This window comes from Anser cygnoides, chromosome 5, assembly GCF_040182565.1.
Source record: "Anser cygnoides isolate HZ-2024a breed goose chromosome 5, Taihu_goose_T2T_genome, whole genome shotgun sequence".
Lineage (NCBI taxonomy): Eukaryota > Metazoa > Chordata > Aves > Anseriformes > Anatidae > Anser > Anser cygnoides.
The window spans coordinates 64,359,207-64,378,233 of NC_089877.1; the positions used below are offsets into that span (position 1 = coordinate 64,359,207).

The following is a 19,027-nucleotide window of genomic DNA, read 5'->3' on the forward strand; positions in this document are numbered from 1 at the left end:
GATAGAAAATACTTGTCTTTTAAAAAGGAACTTAAAGATAAGGAGAACTTTGGTTTTCACCATGCTGTTCTTAACCAATAGCTAGTTATTTGCAGCAAATACAGGAAATGTGGGCTAGGATTTTTCTTTGGACAGGAAACGTCTAAGGAAGAGTTGTGAGGCACTGATTACTGCTGGCAGTATAGCCAGCGGATAACGAACGTTAGGCAGCCAGGGTGAGGAGGGGTGTAAAGGGAACAAGGACAGGATCCTTTGACATTTCTGGGGAGTGCTTTTTGGAAATCCTACTGCAGGAGCAATCAGAAAGGTGGGGAACTCAGGGCCAGGCAGTGCTTATATCTATATATGTATCATATATATCGATCTATATATTACATATATGCACATGGTTTGCCTTACAACGGAGAGCTGCCGCCTTTCACACCCCGGGTCGGGCCGAGGCACTGAGGAAAACAAGGGGGGGAAGGCATGGAGACACCAACCACCACGGCGCCCTCACGGCAACCGGCCGCAGGTGCCCGCCGCCGCCATCTTGTTTAGCATCACCACAGCAACGGGCGGGGGCCGCCATCTTGTTTGGCGTCTCCACGGCGACCCGTGAGGCCGGGCCGGGCCGGGCCCGCGGGGCGATGGCGGCCGAAGGGCGGCCGGAGCAGCTGGAGCTCAGCGCCGAGGAAGCGGAGCGGCTGCGGCAGGCCTTCCGCGAGCCGCGCTTCCGCGAGCTGTTCGCCGAGTACGCGGCCGAGCTGGCCGACCCCGAGCAGCGGCGGCTGTACGAGGAGGAGGTGACGGCGCTGGAACGGGAGCGCGGCGTGGAGGTGCGCTTCATCCACCCGACCCCCGGCTACGTGCTGCGCACCAGCCAGGCCGGCTCCCGCCGCTGCTACCTCAACGTCTGCAGCAACCCGCACGTCGACCGCCCGCAGGCCCGCGCCGAGCCCGGCGGTCACCGCTGGGCCCTGCCCTACAGCCTGGCGCCGGGCCGCGAGGAGCTGGGCCGGGGCGGCCGCCGCCGCCTGGTTTACGACGTGGTTTTCCACCCGGCGGCGCTGCGCCTGGCAGCCCGCAGCCCCCGCTTCCGCCGCCTGCTCAGCGACACGGCGCTGGAGGCCGTGGAGCGCCGCTTCGCCGTGCAGCTCGACCGCACCAACGCCGCCGTCCTCCGCGGGGCCGCCTACAAGGGCGTCCCGCAGGCTCCCGTCATCCGCACCCCGCTGCCCGGCGGCGCAACGCCGCCTCCCGCCGACACCGGCTGCCCGCTGCCTCCTTTCCCCGTCCCGTTCCCGTCCCCGACCCTCCCGCCCCCCCGCCCCGTGAAACCGGCCCCACCACGCCTCGCTGGAGCCTCCGGCAGCGCTCCTACGTGGAGCTGCAGGACTACCGCTGCTGCCGCGACTCGGCGCCCAGCCCGGTGCCCCGGGAGCTGGTGGTGACGGTGGAGCTGCCGCTGCTCGGCTCCGCCGCCCAGGCCGTGCTCGAGGTCCGCCCGCGGGAGCTGCGCCTCGACTCGCAGCGGCCCTCCTACCGCCTCCGCCTCCGCCTGCCCTACGCCGTGGACGAGAGCCGCGGCCGGGCCGAGTTCAACAAGGCCGAGCGGCGGCTGCTGGTCACGCTGCCCGTCGTGCCGCCCACCGGCCCCCGGCAGCCGCACGGGGACGGCGGGGAGCGGCTGCAGGAGCCCGGCCCCGGCGGGGAGCCGGCGGCTGAGGGGGGCGGCGGCGGCGGGGCTGCTGCTCCTCCTCCTTCTCCTCCTCCTCCTCCTTCTTCTTCCCCTCCTCCTTCCTCCTGCAGCACGTGGAGCAGCGAGGAGCCCCCCGACCCCCCCGGGGATCCCCCCCGCTCCGGGGCCGCTTCCCCCGCCAGCCCCGAGCCGGCCGAGCCCGGCGGCCTCGCTGGGGGCTCCCCCCCGCGCCCAGCCCCGCCGGCGGCTGAGGACGGCCCCGGCGACATGGCTCTGCCCCGGGGCCGCGGCAGCCCCGAGCCTGCCCTGTGCCCTCCCTTCCGCTGCCGCCAGGGTGAGGCCTCCCTCACCCTGCTGCTGCTCGTGCCCGGCATCCAGCCCCACAGCCTCCGGGGGGACGTGGGCACGAACCACTACAGCCTCCGCTTCTCCAGTGCCACCGCTGCCTACGCCCTGTTCCTGAGGTTTCCTCCCGCAAACAGGCTGGCAGCCCCCGAGACCAGCGTCAGTGTGAGCGCCCACAACGCTGCCATCGGGCTCGCCAAGGCCCCTGGGAGCGACGGGCCCTGGGAGAAATTCTGCTTCGGCCTTGACGCCTCCGCTCTGCAGGTAACAGCCCTCATGGCAGGTTGCTCATCCTGCTCCCAGCCGTGTCACAGCCTCGCTCGAGCACGCAGCTCCCGCTTTTGGAGTTGTTGATAAATGAGATCTCCAGGAGCTGTTAGGTTATCGGTCCCAGCTCGGAAGAAGCTGGTGATGACGGAAATCGCTTCCCTCCGAGAGCTGTGACCAGACGTCAGTGCAACGACACAGTTAGCAGCGGTCTTGTACCGGCAGCACGGAGGTCATGTCACGGAGCTGGTAACTGTGTCCTTGGAGCTGCTTCCTGAGCTGATGTTTTTTCTAAGGGAAGTGCTGATAACGAGTAAAAACAGGGCCTGTGCTGTGTCCTTAGCTTTAGTCTTTAAGGCCCTGTAAATACCATCTGGCTCATGCCCGCCTGTGTGCATGAAGAAAGGAGGTGTTTATAATACATCAGAGGTACATACATGCATACAATTCACTGAAATGCAGGTGTGTGAGGGACTCGAGTATACCTGTCTGCCTTTCAGGACAGAATTTCTGTTTACATTGCAGGAACACCTGCTGGTTCAAGCAGGGTGATACTGCAGCCAGCAGCTGTGAACAGACAGCTGCTGATTGCCATTTTGCTGGCCTAGTTCTTCATCCCCTCTTCTTACAAATCCCAATATGATTCTAGTTTAGGTGTCTTATTATTTTATGGGTTGTTAGGCAGAGGATGCTCTGTGTGATGGGAAGAGCGTGGCACATCTGCTGCATCTGGCTGACACCGCTAACTGAGAGCTGGCAGTCTCCCCAAAAAGATGCTCACGCTGTGGCACTCCTGCTGTGAAGAAACACCGACACAAGTTTTGTGGAGAACTATGTTGTTCTTGAAGCTCAGTGCTTCAAAGAACGTATCGTGAGCAGGGATTAAGGCTGCATAATTCTTATGTAACTTTTTGGCCCAGTGATTTTCAGTTGGTCTTTGTTTTAGAACAACAAAACCCTTTGCAGTTTGGATCACAAACCATGGGAGTGCAAGTCCACAAAACTAGCAGACAAAGTATATCCAGTGGGATGATGGTTTGGGGTACCTTAATTGCTCTGTCCCTACAATTAGAAAATACTGTATGATTCTGGAGGAGATATAAGTATCCAATGAGTATACGTACAGCTGAATCTTCGTATTTTATTTCCCATTTAGTAGGCTGCACACCTTTTCTGTGAACTCCTCTGAAGGAGGAGCTCGTCGGTTCGGGTGCGTATCGGAGGTGATGGATTTCTTGAGAACCACCCACACGAAACTGTTTGCAGTGCATTTCCTTGACTTTTACCAAAGCAGGAGCTTGCGAGTCTGTGCAAGTGGGACCACAAAACATTTGGCACTAATGTTAATCGGTGTGACCAAGTACTGGGTGCTGACACAATGTCAAATTGCGTCAAGCAAGCCGTCATGCAGACTGCTGGCCCTTCTCTTTGTAGGTGTAGAAGGGAGGGACAGGCACTACAGGCATTTTACCCACTTTTTCACGTAGTCTGGATTTCCATCTCTTTCATCGTGTGCCACGGTGCACGTCAGGCAGCTTGCTCATTGTTTTATGGCAAACAGGCCTAAACGCAGGTTTAGCAGTCTTCTACTGGAGTATCTCACAGCCTGCTTAGTTTTTCAGGGAGTTTGGCAGAACCAGTAAAGTGGTGAGGATACAGCGGTTGGGACACACTGCTGCGATACTCTGTTTTGTCATTGTAAGTGGTTGTAGCAAAGATCTATTTTTTTTTTTTAGTGAAAAAGCAGCTTTCTGTGACTGTGGGGTTATTACTGAAAACTCAGTTTGGGAACAGGAGATTCTGCTTGAAGTGTGTCTTTAGTACCGTGGTTGATTGACATGTTTGCACGCTTTGATCTCAGTCTAATTGTTACGCTGCTTGGTGCGTGTACTCGTTATTATGACTGGGGGAACATCATTCTATTGAAAGGCGTTAAAAGGCTAGCCAGTAGTGGGATTTTAGTCAATATTACCTTTTTGTGACAAAAAAAATCTTTCAGTGGCCTGAATTTATTATATATTGCCAAATGTTTTGGATGGAGTAGTAGTAGGAGGAGACTTGGAATTAGTCATAGGCCTCCCAGCCATTCATTCATGCAGCAGAGTAAAAAAGATTGATTTCTTCTGGGGTGCAGTCCTTTTGGATACAAGCCTGCAAATTGAAGCAGTTGAAATAATCTGAAGTCATTTGTTCTGTTTGCTTTTTTTTAACTGTGCTATTTCCCAGAAGTGCCTGTGCCAGCACAGATAGCTGCATTCATTCAGAGGGAAGTGAGAAAAATTAATATTTAATTAGAGCTACTATTATTTGCCATCTTCTGTCCATTAACAATTTGCTCGTGGTCGTTTCTCTTCTCCTTATGTTGATTTCTCCAATTTGTCTGCCGTAATCGCTGGTATTTTTTCTTTGAATCCATTCCTATAAATCAGAGCTACGTTCTCTGCGTTGAGACCTGCGAGGAGTTGCATCAGTCACAGAAGAGAGTGTTTCTGGAATATGCACAGCAGCAGTGCCCTTGTTTAATCGCTTTAGGCAGCTTTTGGTGGCCTAGGTGAGCAGGAATTTTGTCCTTTACCTCCCAGTTGTGCTGCTGCCCTCTTCTTTGTAGTTGCTTCCCCACAGCAGCGTAACCAGAGGATAGCTCACGAAGAGGCCGGTGTTTTTTACGGGTAGGAAATGCCTGTTCTGCTGTCTCCTGGGAAGCTGCTTCTTACTGGAGACCAAGGGTTTCTGTTTTCCAGGCTGCTAGGAGCGGGCTCCTTGCTGGCTTGGTTATGGCAGAAATCTGCCTGGCTCAGCGGCGGCGCTTGCCGCAGCGGCTGCTACAAAGCCCTGTTGGCTGCCTGTGTAATCGTCTCCCGTTAACGCGCCCAACAGCCAGGAAAACGTGTTACGATAATTGTTCTCTGCACGAGCAGAATGCATCTCTTCGGCAGCCCTGTCCCCGGACTGTGATGTTGTGCAGCGTCTCTTGCTCGGTTTTTATTGCCCGTGTGCCTCTGCCAGATCAACGTGCGCGATAACGGGGCCGGTAATTGCACAGCCCTGCCTTGCGTGATCGTCGTGTTCCTGTTATCGCGCTGCCCTCTTTTCTCCTCGGAAATTGGACTGATACAGATAATGGTAGAGGAATGAGTCGAGCTTGCGCTTAGGACAACGTTCTTGAAACACAATTTCAAGGACCGGTTTTCCTTTTGTGAAGTCAGATACGTTTGAATCCCTGTGCTGAAAGACGATATATTTAGAGCGCAGTTTCCATAGATGCTGAGCAGTCTGGATCCTCACCCCAGCTAAAGCAAGTGCTTATTTTCAGCAAATCTTTACAGTGCAACAGTCCTCCACCCCCCAGACCTTGAGAGTGTCGTTGCCAGTATTCCTTCGTTTGGTAGCTCTTAGTGTCCTCTGGGTTTTACCACTTCCCCGTACAACGCATAGCGCTCCGCTGACTCCGCGCCGTAACCTTTTAGTCAGCGGTTGCAGCCATTGCTGCTTTTTCTTTCTGAGTAGTTTTGCCTCTTGGCCAAGCCGTGCTGTCTCTTCATGCTCGTCACGGTGAGCAGAAATCCTGTAAAGGTAGAAATTTCGTAACTTTGGACTTGATGGAACAGGGTCATTTGTATTTCAAGGGCTTAAAAGTTATCTTTTGTCACTGGCCGTTGTGTTCAGTCGCTGTACCAGCGGCAGACCCCAAAGCGTTGATCTCTCTGTGAGTCACTCCAGGCCCTGTTTTTTCAGGGGAATAGAGACCCGTGACCTGGGGAAGCTGCCAGAATCACCACCTGCCAGCCGTGCTCCCTCCCTTATCCCTTATCTGGTCCTTCCGCACCTTTTGCTTCCACTTGTTTAAATCCTGGGAGCTCAGGCCAAGGAACCTCCTGCATCAGAGAATTCCCTTTCATTTTAAGAAAGAGAGCCTGCGCAGTATATTGTGAAAAAGAACGGCTGAGAGTTAAATAACCATTAATAAAAGCTGTAGGCCTGCCAGGCAAGGTTTCTGAGAACAGCGCGTCCCGGAACGTCCTGGTTCACGGCGGAGCTGGAGTTGGGAAATGGCTGAAATCGTGCCTCCGTGAAGCACCGTCGTCTTGTGTTTGGTCTCCTGGGGCTACACGCTTGGTTCTGAACAGGAATAAAAGCCAGTTTTCTGGTGGGTGCGTCGCAGCTACTGAGGCTTGGAGTCTCCGTTCTTGGCACGTGAAACATGTTTGGTAAATAATTAATTGTGCATGACCCCGAAAGAGTCATGTGTGCCCATTTTCACGTGACTAGAAAACATTGGGTAACGTAGGAATTCCCGCTTGTGCTGACCCACACCATTCCTGCTCGTCTCGGCGTGCTCGGGGACTTTGTTCGGAGGACGCCCTCGCTGTCCTGCTCCGGGGGTCTGGCTGGGGCACCCCAGAAAAAGAAATTTGCTTTTTTTTTATCCCATTACTGTACAATGTAGAATCTCTTCTTTGCTCACGAAGGAAAACAAAACCCAAACCAACAGGCCTCTTGTAATAAAAGCCCACGTAACGTGATGGAGAATATTAAGATTTAACTCGTGGTGAGGTGACTGCTGAGGAAGCGAACCCCTGCAGAGCTCCAGAGAACAGGGGGGAGCACTGTTTCCTCTGCTTTGCTACGGACTGAGATTTATTTATTTTTAACGGTTACGGAATGAAAAACGTTACAGTAAACATTCCTGATTAGCTCGTGGTTTGAACTAAGCATGGGCAGCGTTGTTTGTGAGGATTACCTAACAGAGATACCCAAAAGGGAGCTGTGCGGCGATACAAAAGCCGTGTTTAACTCCTGGGGGAACGCCGATGTCTTCGTGGAGAAGGTTTTAGGTGGGCATGTTACAGGACATAAAACGCCCTCTGATTTTTCTGCTTGGCATGGCCACCAGAGCCGGTGAAGGAGATCCTTTCCAAGCTCTTGTTGCTTTTTCCTTTAGAAAGGAGCTGGTAAATACAGCGCTGAAGCTCTGTAACCCCTGGTAAGCCTGCTGCACGTCGAGTGCCACATGTCTAACCCCTGGACTTGGGCCTCCTGCTTCGACAGCAGGAATGCTGTGGGGCAGCTCCTCCGCGGCTGTGACCCGTGTGCAGAAAAATCACGAGAAGAGTACTATTTCTAGCTGTCTGTGTAACGGAGGGACCCGAGTCTGAACTCTTTCTAACTAATCCCTCTTGTTATCTCGTTAGACGTGGTATTCGTCCTGTCGGTGCCCTGGGACCTGCTGCAGGCGGTGCAGGTGACGGCGTGCCCCACGACGCGGCCCCGGCGGGCGCTGCAGGGAGGCCACGCTTTCCCTGGAGGAGAAGGCAGCAGCGTGCGAGGTGTGGCTGCTGGGGCTCGCTGCTCCCAGCGCCGGCAGCGTGGGCTGCGGGTGCTCCCGTGGGTGCACCCCCGGGCCCGTGCTGGGGCCCTCCTCGTGCCCGGTGATCCCGGGGTGGGGGCTCTTGTGGAGGAGCTGTCTTGGTTCCAGAAGCAACCGAGCGTGCAGCCTACGGAGTTGTGCTGGGAAGCGTAAGATACCTTTCCATTTTAAGCCCCTGACCTTCAGGAAGGAACCTGTGCCGGAGAGCAGAGCGGATGCTGCGGTGTGCTCCTGAAGGGCACTTGCAGATCCTAACGGAGGTGCTGGATCCCAGCTGGCTGCGCGATCAGAAGCACTCCTGCTCGCTCTGCTTCTGTCCTCACTTCCAAGCCGTTTTGAGTTGTGTTACGTGCTTTCTTTCAATTCTTCAATCCATGTTACGGTTTTCAGTTTCTGAACTACTGTGAAGAGTTAATACACTTTGGTTAGGGATCACTTCTTAGAAGGTGATGCTAGAAACTGAGACTGTTCTGCTTAATCTTACAGAAGTCTATTTTTGGTTCATTTAATTGCGTGCTCAGCATTTCAGGACTCTTGGCAAGTTTTTGGGGGGGCCAGAGGAGGTTGGAAAAGGAGAACAGAACAGACTTATTTGATCTTTTTTCCAATGTAACCTCTCTAACTTAAAAATCATAGTTTTCTTCTGCTATAAAACAATCTTATTTCTGAATAGCCTTTAATTGCTAGGCCCATTATGGGAATAATGTACTTACGCAGAGCAGTTGTGTCAGGAAACGTTATTAACCTATTGATTAAGCGCATGAAAGCATCTTTTGAGCCGTTTAATCTTGCCAGTCACGGGCACCTTGTAAAAATTTTCACCCCCGGCTCAGTAATTCCGTTCTCCACGACCTCCAGAGCCCCGTGCTGAGCTGGTTTGCAGTGGGACTGTGCAGGCCGAGGGGCGGTAGGTCCGAGTCCCTTCTCTCGTTGGAATCAGCCCCTCGCTACAGCAGGCGTGCGGGTGATGCAAGCCTGAGGTCTGTCCTGCTGTGAGGCCGGCGATGGATTTGTGTAACGTGATGCAGAGCCAGGTACTCGGGGCGGCGGGGGGGGACCTGCACCGGACTGCGGGGTTGTGCTGCCGTGCGAGCGCTGTCCTGCGAGGCAGGGCCGTCCCTGCTGACCTACGTGTCCGTTCGGCCTCGGGTTGGCGGCAGGGACAAATGAGCCCGGACCAAGCAGCAGAAGACTGTGTGCCTGGGGAAAACCACGTGTGAGTCTAAGTTGCTACCGGCCCGTCATAAATATCAGGAAACAAACTGTTTAAAACCAAATCATTACTTCACACGGTCATTGAAATCATCTCTGGAGGCCTCTCCTCTGCTGCTCTTGCGAGCCAGAGCAAACAGGCTTTAAATAAATTCCCCGGTTGCTTTTTGCCAAACTGTGTGCTTTGATAACATCTGCAGTAATATAAACGCCTCGGCATATGCTCGCTGTGAATGCAAAGTTCGAATTGCGGTTGCTGGTTGTCTGAACACGCTAATGGCAGTCATTGTCTCGGTAACAAACGGCATTGCTTGCGTGTACAGCACATGGCGTTTTGATTCATGACAGGCCACTGGTGACAATGTTTTAAATACTTCCTTGAAATGTGAGCGTGCGGCTCGGGGAATACGTTGCCACGCTGGTGCTACACCTGGTGAAAGTGGCTCGTGGTGATTAAAATGGTGCAGGCGTCATCTCAGGCAGCTACCTCCTATCCTTGGCTAGAGTACGGATCAGCAGGCCTTCCGTTCTGTGTTGTTAACAGTATTTCCTGTGAAGAAAACCAGTTATTTTGCCTTGAATCAGAAAAAATAAATGGTGGGTCTCGTTGCTGAAGGGTAACGCCGTGCCTGGCGCTCCCTGCCGCCGAGCCCCCGCTCGCTCCGGTGTTGGCGCTCCCGGCCCTGGCTGCAGAGGTGGCTCCAGCCGCAACTTCCCGACCCTCACGGTTACTCGGAGGGGTCCTCTCGGGTCTGCTCACATCTCCTGCCCTTTCCCCAGTGCCCCCGTGATGCCGTTTCTGCCCCCTGTGCCGCTGCTCGGCCAGGGCTGTACCGGGCAGCGGCTCCGCAGCTTCTGCGAGGGACCGGCCGGTGGAAGTCAGGTCAGACAATGCGACCCAAGGATGTGGTTTGCTGTGTTTAGACACAGCAGAACTGTTGTCATTTAAAGCGTCTCCTCTCTGGATTCCTACACCCGGGATTTGGTTTTGTTGTTGGCGTGGCTTACAGATCGGGTACCGCTGTTGTTAGGAGCACAAACGCGCAGTAAGAATCCTTTTATAAAAGGCTTATGCTCTCGCTAGACCAAAAAAAAAATACAGGTTCAGAGGGAGAAAAAAAAAAACACGTTTTCCCTCTGAGTCCCCTGTGCTGCCCAAGGCCGTGCTGATGATGCAGGTCCCGAAGGGTGGGAGTTTGTGCCTGTGCTGCACGCCTCGTTCCTTTACCCTGACACCTTCTGAACTCTGCAGGATGCTGCTGTGACCCCAGCGCACCAGCGGGGCTCTCTGGCAGGAGAGAGAGGAAGGAACAGGGGGGGAATAAATACTTCGGGGGCTCCGTACACGACAACATGAGATGCATCTCCGTTACGCGAGGGTTTTCTGTCAGGGAACCGGGCTGTAGTTCAGCCTCCTCACGGAGCGCCTGCACCCGCTGTTGGATGGTTGCCTGGATTGTAATCTTCTGGATAGAAAATGTGTTTAATCCCATGCTTTTGAAAACCAGCACTAGATACGTTACGACTTCCCATATTGTGATTTCTAATTTAAATGGCGAAAAAAATAGGAAGCTATTTTATTTTTCCCATGCAGGTTTGTTTTTTTTTTTTAAGATAACAGTTAAATTTTGTACCGTAGGAACCGCGCAGCATCTGACTGTGCATAAGGCTACATCCGTAGGGGGCCAAAAATGTGCAGAATTGCCTTTTTGCTTCTCAGCCTGCAAGATGTCAGTGATAATTGAATTTAACTTGTGTTGGGTTGACGAGAGGGTGGAACGGGAACGAGAAATTTAAAAATATGACTTAAAGTAGATGGTTTGCAACTTTTTCCTACTATTTCCAACGAAACAGTCGTTAAATGGGAAAGGTAATTCTCAGGGCATAAGAATAGTCCCAAGTCAGAGCATTTTTACTGTGAAGTCCGTCCGTACCCACAGCCTAGAGCAGATGTTTTCGGAAGAATATAAGGACAGGGCGAGCTCTGTCATTCTTATGAAACACTCCTCCAGGATATATTCTAGGACCATTAATTACCTGTAAGTGATTTAAATCTTAAAACCTGTAGCAACATGTTTCGTGCTGTTTCAGAACGGCACATTAAGGGCCTCAAAACGTGCCCCAGACTGTCTGTAATTGTGGTACCTCTCTGTTTTCTCCTACCGGTGTTTACTCTTGCCTAAGTGGAGATCTGAGAAACCTTCTCAGATGGATGTGAAACAGATATTGTCATGCATGTTTCATAGCTTTTGCTTTAGAAGGTCTGATCTTGAAGCCTGAAGTGTTTACATTTTCCTAAAGTAAGACACTGAAACAAATCCATAAATGCTTGAGGCCTTCCTGGCGTTAAGGTGGGTGAGGACAGCAGAACAGCGCTGGTGTGAATCATTCCTCGGAGGGAGCCTAGATCTATATATTAATCATGTATCAAAGAGAGAAAATAAAAGTTTATCTCCGTGTATAGCGAGGATCCGTACTTGTAATCAAAATGAGCTAAGCACCGCTGTCCAAATTCGTTTCACCTCATCACTTCTGAATGTCCAACGTTGGGTCTATCTAGAAGTGAGCGAGGTGTGAAAACTGCTTTGTGAGTCGGGGTCCTAGCGTTGTTTTGAGAGGGTTTCTTGCTCCAGTGGCACTCAAGTATAGCACAACAAGAACATAACCTATTCTTCCTTTTTCTTTAGGAGAGATTGTTTGTCAGTGAAGAAAACGTTGATGGATTCCTAGACACTGTTCTATGCCCTTCCTTTTGCGCAGAGGCAGAACTGGAAAGTCAACCGTTAATTGAAGTGCTTGATGTTACAGAGGACAGAAGTGAGATCAGGCTGAAGGTAAGGATCGCTGGCAGTCGTATGTATCACCGATGGATTTGTGTACTTCAGCCAGATAATATCAAATCTGACCGGAGCAGCTTTGTTCCTGCTTTGTCTTGATATAGCAGGGAAAACCAGGGAGAACGGTGCATCTGTAAGTATAAACGCCAGCTTTTAGAAATGGGTTCATGCTTCTGCCATTTGATGTGACCAAGGGATCGAAATGTCCAGTATTTCATTGGAAAGATGGAAAGCCATGACAGAATCATTGAAAACAGTGCTTTCTCCTGGCAGGAATATACAGTGGCATCCACACACTAAATCTCTCACTGGTATTGAAAGAAAAAAATGACCAAGTAGTTACTTAGTGTCCCCCCACTTAGAGGGACCCCAAGTGCTTCCAGGTCAGAGCTGATGACAACGTGCTGCAAACAAATCATGGCAGATGTCTTTAGAACAGAACCAGAATTTTCTTAAAATGGAACTAAATGAGTGAATACCCCATGTCCTTCACGTATACAAAAATTTGGGTCCATGTACCGGAGCCTGTGGTTAAAGCATGCCACTTTTTGCACAGACACCTTTCAGGGTAGAGTCTGGTGACCGGAGCTGAGCGTACTCGCAGGGGCCTGGGGTCATGGGATCGTAGAGCAGAAGGGTTTGGGTTGGAAGGGACCTTAAAGATCTCTAATTCCAGCCCCCTGCCATGGGCAGGGGCAGGAAGGAGAGGCCAAGAAGCTGCCTGCACAGCGTGAGACAGAAGGGGCGCATTAAAATGGACAGAGGGTGCTCAGTTGCTGCCAGTGTTTCACACTCTCTTTGCCTTATCACAAAGATAGAGAAAACCTTGAGGATTTTGTCTGTGAAGAATGGGGTCTCGTTATCTCTGTTCAGTCCAAGTGTTTGAATACTTGGTGGTTTCCTGTTGTGCAGAGAGTTAAACACGGGACTGTTCATCTTAAACTCTGGTCTCAAAATCACAGCTTGTAATGTTTAAGGCAAGGAAGAAGGCTGCCCTTCTTCCTCAGTCACCTCTCTATGTAAGGGATACAGGGGGGTCTGTTTCTGAAGTCTGTCCCAGGATTAAAGTGACCTCCCTCTGCAAGGTAGGAAACTGAAAGGCGAAGCTTCAAGAACTTGTCAAAAATTGTTTGGAAAATTTGCTACCAGTATTAGAAAAGAAATTAGCTCTTTTGGCTCTTCATCTTCTGTTTTTGATTTTTTTTTTCTTATTTAGGATTTAATTGCACAGGGGCACGACCATCACAGTTTTTCTCCCTTCTGTTTGTCAGAAGAAAACAAGATTAGTTTTGTAAATAGGAAAACTTGAGGTAGAGCCCCCAAATCCACGGATTTCTTGATAGACATTGCCCCAGAAATTCACTTAAACCTCCTCTTGAAGGAAAGATAATATGCAAGGACAGTGGGGTTACTTCTGTGGCCGTGGGCTGGAGATGGCAGATAGAGTTAACGTGCAGGCGACTTCTTGGAAAGCAAGCTCAGATGAGGCACGTGACTGCAGTAACTTGGCTGGGGGACCGGAGTTCACCCTAACGGCAGAGCCTCCAGAGATACCTGACAGATTTAACTTCTGTAGCTAGTGTGGACTGCATAAAAATTCAAAATCCGGATTGCTGGAGAGCTAAGGTGGATGTTTTGGTACCTAAGGAGGGGAAAGTGAGATAGCTTAAACGATTCCCGCTTCCCCGTGGGAGAACCACGCAGCGCCGAGGACTTCCTGGTACATTTCTGCCGTGTCTTGGCGCTCTGAGCGGTGGCTTTGGGGTCAGGAGGGGCTGGGGAAGTGAGAGCAATGCAGGGCCGTGAATCCCCGAATTCAGCTGCTCCTGGGCATAGCCTGCCTGACCCTGGCTGCCCACTGCTGGGGATGGACGGCTCACCTGCCACTTTTTGTTAGCTAGCGACTGCTTCAGCAGTGGAATTGGGTAACTGCTACCTAGGCAGCAGCAGGTCTCGCAGTTCGTGCTCTCCTGAGGCAAACAGGAACAATTCCTCGATTAAACCCACTTAGGCCGACTGAGAGGGACAGCTCACACACCAGATACTGCTTTCTCATACAACAAGACTGTAATTTCCTTACCTGTAAGGTTAACTCACGCTTCTCGCAATGAAGGTTTAGAGCCTTTGACTGATTTTTATCCCCTGAGTTACAGAAAACAAGGGCCTGGGTGTGGTGACTGGCCTTTTCTCACCCCTGCCCCCGGTTCCTTGCGATACATGCTGCGACCGCGGCAGCTGCCCCGCAGCATTTCCTACTGCAGAGGAAACCTTTGGGAAGGGAGCAGCCTCCCTGCCACTCGTTCCCACGCGCGTTCGCAGGATCAGGAAACCCTCGGCACCACACCGACTGCTGTGTGGTGGCAGATGTTGGAGGAACAAGTGTCCGGGCCTGTTGTTACAGCAGTTTTGTGTGCATGGTTGGTTTCGAATTTAAAACGATTTATTTCCTCAACAGCCGCAGGAAGCAGCCCATACTGAACGTGATGAAAAAGAACAACTAGCGAACAGCTCAGAAGGAGATCCCGCTGAAAAGACCAATGATGACTCCTTCCAAACCAAGACAGAAACAAACTGTACTGCAGCTGACACAGTTGAAGAACGTGCTACAGAAACCAGCAAAACTTCTGTGTCTCCTGTACCAGCTGAAACAATAGGAAAAGGAGATTGTAGTTCACACCATTGTTTGCAGCACGAACCTTCTGACACCAGCTCAGCAGTTCCTGGCAGATCTAGGAGCAATGAACCAGATTTAGACTGTGCTCTCACAGTAGGCGAAACGGCTGCGTCCTCAGCATCTGAAAAACAAGCGGGCCTTCTGCTGGAAGGGCAGGCGAAAATGGAAGGGGAGGAAGCAGCTGCAGACGCTGAGCCGGCCCGTGGGACGCCGCGCAGCTCGGGCAGCAGACCGGCCTCCCCGCTCCTCCGAGAGGTGAGCACGCAGGATGGGAGCGTGCAGCTCACCAGGGATCACACCACGCGCTGCGCGGTCACGTTTCAGAACTGTTTGCTGTATGAACTGGACTAGTGTGATTGTTTCAGGATTTCCTTCTGTTGTTTGTTGCTTACTGGGACTTTCACGCGCTGGTTTAGGACTTCAGGGCTAAAAGTAGAAAACAGGCTGCTACTGAAACCGTTCTGTTTACACGTCAACTTCGAATACTTGAGTCGTTAATAATTTTTCAAGTTAGTAGGTCTGAGTTTAATTATATGTATGAGCTGAAATAGTTTTACTGACAAGAATGATGCAGCTGAAGATGAGTCTAAGCTCCTGGAAGACAATGCATCTTTATTATTTATTTAACTTTCTTAATCTCTTGCTAAATTACACAGGTTATTTGTATATATCCTCCTCCTAACGGCTCCCTCAGGAACTGCTGTATTTAGTCCACCTAGAAATGAGCGGTATTCATCATTTTTTTCAAACCCTTCATTTTGTGATAATCGCAGGATTAGGCCGCCACTGATTTTTAGCAATCAAATGAAATTTCTAATTACATGGAGAAGTTCTAATTAGTCTCCTAGAAATAATCATCATTTATACTATGTATGCCACCCTGGTATATTACTTCAGTTATGCAGCATCCAAACATACCCCAGTCTGTCAAGTGAACAAATTCAATTGCACAATAAAAACATCCTGTCTTGTTGCATCTGTATTTACTAAGTATTTACAATTTGTAAAACGGATTCGTTTCATCCAGCTTAGATTCACTTTTCAGTTCTCTGTCAGCTTCAGCGTGCTGTTTACTGGTTCGTGTCTCTGAAGTGTGATAACCAAAAGAACATATCTATAATAAACTTTCGGTTCCCGTTCTCAGTCTTTCTGACACAACTTCTGGATTTTTGTTTTGAGTTGTACAAAATGTACCTTAGAAGAAATTTTTTTTTTTTTTACTTGTTTCACAGCTGCTCTGGAATCTCTCCTACATTGCTCTGTTAAAGGCAAGTGCTGGCAGGGACGGGGGGTATGCAGCGTACGTGATACTTCTACAAGTTCAGCGGAAGCCAAAAGCATTTGTGCCAGCGCAACGGGGCTCCAGCTGAACGAGGGTGGGTGTTTCGCTGGGTTAAGTTTAACCCAGATCAATTCTGTCACGCAGTTGTGCAACTCCTCGTGGGAGGTACTAAGGGGCTGACACAACTGGCACAGCTCTTTTCAGCCTCAGCCCTGACTTTGTGAAACTATGAAAATGTAGCAATTACCAAAGCTCATACAAAATCTTGGCAGTAAAATTACCCCTTAAAAAAAAGGCACAAAATGTTTTATCATGGCACATTCAAAATAAACATCTGCATGCTATTTAAAGTATTTCACAAACCCTGGCGCTTTCTCAAATGAACGTTTAACTGATACATTCACAACCCATAAAGTAGGTGACAAATGCTGGTAAAAGGGAAGCCTTGCTGCAAGTCCTTCCATTCAATTAGTAACTGTGATCGCTGGAGTCATAAGAACGCCAACCCCTGTTAGCTAATTAAAAAAGGAAGTTTTTTTTTTCCTCCCTCCAAATCTCTCAGCATAAAATCTACCTGTTCGTCTGTCACCTTAGCTGAATGTTTGCTTCTGCTGACACTCTCCTGTTCCACAAAAAGCTCCTTATGTGCTCCTGCTGCCAGTTGTGCTTTACAGTGAAGTGCCATCAAAGCAGATGTACCGTTACACTTAAAACAGGCCAATAAGTGCTCGCTGTTAAGGACCGGCGCTGCTCTGTTACTCGTGGCTGTCAGCCCCCACTTCGGTGCGTTTCCAGCACACAGCAGAATTGTCACCGGTCACCTTACGCGGCTCACTAATCTGGAAGTGCATTTTTTTTTTTGTTGTTGTTGCAAATGAGAGTGTGCGGGTATCGCACACTTGTGTCTCTACTCTAACTCAATTAGTAAGCATCATTAAAAATGTAATAAAGTTAAATGCACACTCCTGGAACAGCTGATGGCATCTGTTCAGCTCTCCAGACTAAGGACACCCACCCTCCTGCACCCTCCCGCCCCAGTCCTGGCTTTCTAGCAACACCAGGTGACGTGAGCTTTTCGGGATAATCAAGAACTCCTCTGGTATTACAAAACAACCGGATTTTATTTTGGCAGAACTAAAAAAATCGTATATATTTATCTACATTGTAGTAAAAACAATGATTTTTTTTTTTTTCCTTCATATATTCATCAACACATCGCAAACCAACCGGGACGCAGGTACCGAGGGCCGCGGGGAGGCTCAGTCCACTCGCTCCTCACCACGCGCTGCCCCTTCCACGCTGCGCCGAGGGCGCGTCGGACACGGCGGGGGGAAAAAGGAACAAAAACCACGCGCTGTGAGCACCCGGAGAGATGCACTTAAATAAGAGTTTCCTCCTCCTCCTCCCAGTAAGACAGCGACGGCCGCCTTCTGCGCACGGGTGTCGAGGCTGCTCCGAGCGGCCCAGCGGCAGCAAGCCGCCCGTCTCCAAAGGCTGGTGGCCGAACATGAAAGATGACCATCGTGGGACGCCTTTTACAAGAACGTTTATTCATATTAAAGCAGAAACCAACCCATAAATGCTTTTATACATGTGTGCGCCTGTAAAAGACAGTATGGAGCAATTCAGAAAGAAAAAGGCTGCGAGCGCGATCCTCACTGAAGTCTGCGGTAACTCTTACAGAGTTCGTGGTCCCGAATGTCCCCCCAGCCTCCGTTTTTCACGTGGGGGGACAGGGGTGCCATGGAGTACCTTTTACTGATACTCATGGCTTCGGGGAACAGGTACTGTCGGTTGCTGTTCAAGAGAGAGTCGATTTTGGCACTCTGGGTGGACGGTCTGCAGGATTTCTTGTGGTGCATGCCACAGTCCCCCGTGTGGAAAATCCTGGGGATTTCGGGGACCAGCACTTTCCAGAACTTTGGAAGACAGGAGACAGTCAAGTGCTGCAGAGTCCAGTCCCAGTTGTAGTCATCGTAGGTGCAGAAGGCGTCCGTGCACTCGATGAGCTTCTGGTAGGTGTCTCTGCCGAAGGCCATGCCCATGTTGTGCTCGGTGGACTTCCACGTCTTCATCTCCACCTTGTCGGCGCGGCCGGCGAAGCCGCCGCGCACGGGGCCGTAGGTGCCCAGCGAGACGATCTGGCACTCGGGGCACTCGCGCTCGCGCAGCGCCCACAGCTTTTTGAGGACGTGGTAGAAGTCGGGCGCCAGGTAGTGGTCCTCCTCCAGGAAGACGACGGGCCCGGCGTGCTCGCGCAGCGCCCGCACCCGCTCCCAGACGAAGTGCAGCTTCCACCACCAGTGGTGCTTGGTCTGCGAGAAGCGGGCCTCGCGGTAGTGCCCGAAGGAGTCGGGGTACTCGGCGTTGATGCAGCCCAGCCGCAGGGCCGCCGCCTTGCCCACGTCGCGGGGGCAGTCGCGGGGGTCGTGCCCGGGGAACTCGCGGGGGTAGAGCTGGATGCTGAAGGGGAAGAAGACCTGCAGCACCGGGCAGAAGTCCACGCCGGCCGCCAGCCGGTTCAGCTCCTCGGCCCACAGGTCGTGGCTCAGCACCAGCAGCACGTTCTCCACGCCCGCCGCCCGCCGCAGCGACTCGAGCAGCAGCCGCAGGTGCTCGGCGCGATCGTGCACCTGCACCACCAGCACCACGTCGGCGGCACCGCCACCGGCACCGGGGGCCCGGGCCGGGAAGCGCCCCGCGTTGCTCAGCGGCTGGTCGAAGTTGAGCCGGTAGACGAGCGAGCGGTAGCTCCGCGTCCCGTTCTCGGCGGGCAGCGGCACGAGCTGGGGGACGGCGGCGGCCGAGGCCGAGGCGTTGGCGGCGGGGCGGCGCGGCGGCGGCGGAGGAGGAGGCGGCGGCGGCTCGCTCGCCCGCGGCGGTTCCCCGGTGCCGCCCCGCTGCTGCCTCCGCCGCCCGCCGCTCCACAGCACCAGCGCGCAGGCCGCCAGCGCCAGCGCCAGCAGCAGCACCTTGCGCTTGTAGATCCGCAGCCTCATCCTCCTCCGCCTCCCGCCGCCGGCGGCCGCCGCCGCCGCCGCCGCCGCCGCCTCCTCCTCTCCCGCTGGCCGCGCGCGCCGCCGCCGCCGCCCCCCTCGCCCACGTCGCCGCCCGCCATAGGGCGCCCGGCCGGGCCCGCCGCCGGAGCCTCCTCATTGGCCGCCGCCGGCGCCATTTGCTGAGCCGCTTCCGCCGGGAGGCGGCACCGGCACCACCACCGGGGGCACCGGGCACCGAACGCACGCAGCGCGGGGCTCCCGGTGCCCAACGCCCCCGGGGATCCCTGGGGCCGGTGGGGACGTCGAGGAGCGGCCCCGGGACGCGCCGGTCCTGGGCAACCCCGGTCCTAGGACGCCCCCAG

At 52.7% G+C, this 19,027-nt stretch overlaps 2 protein-coding genes across 2 annotated transcripts; one reads left to right on the forward strand and one right to left on the reverse strand.

The window, feature by feature from the left end:
* Positions 1–41: 41 nt before the first annotated feature.
* DNAAF2 (dynein axonemal assembly factor 2) lies at positions 42–15,530 on the forward strand. Its single transcript, XM_066997420.1, is given in 4 exon segments — positions 42–1,281; positions 1,284–2,290; positions 11,561–11,707; positions 14,166–15,530. Coding segments are annotated over 4 exon segments (2,376 nt in total). The 5' UTR covers positions 42–629; the 3' UTR covers positions 14,736–15,530.
* A 1,238-nt stretch (positions 15,531–16,768) lies between these two features.
* MGAT2 (alpha-1,6-mannosyl-glycoprotein 2-beta-N-acetylglucosaminyltransferase) lies at positions 16,769–18,733 on the reverse strand. The gene has a single exon (XM_013198219.3). It carries the CDS (start codon positions 18,663–18,665, stop codon positions 17,322–17,324), a length of 1,344 nt encoding a protein of 447 aa, XP_013053673.3. The 5' UTR covers positions 18,666–18,733; the 3' UTR covers positions 16,769–17,321.
* Between the last annotated feature and the right edge of the window lie 294 nt (positions 18,734–19,027).

Coding starts and splice junctions, on each gene's coding strand:
- MGAT2 (XM_013198219.3), bottom strand. CDS start 18,665: ATGAGGCTGCGGATCTACAAGCGCAAGGTGCTGCTGCTGGCGCTGGCG.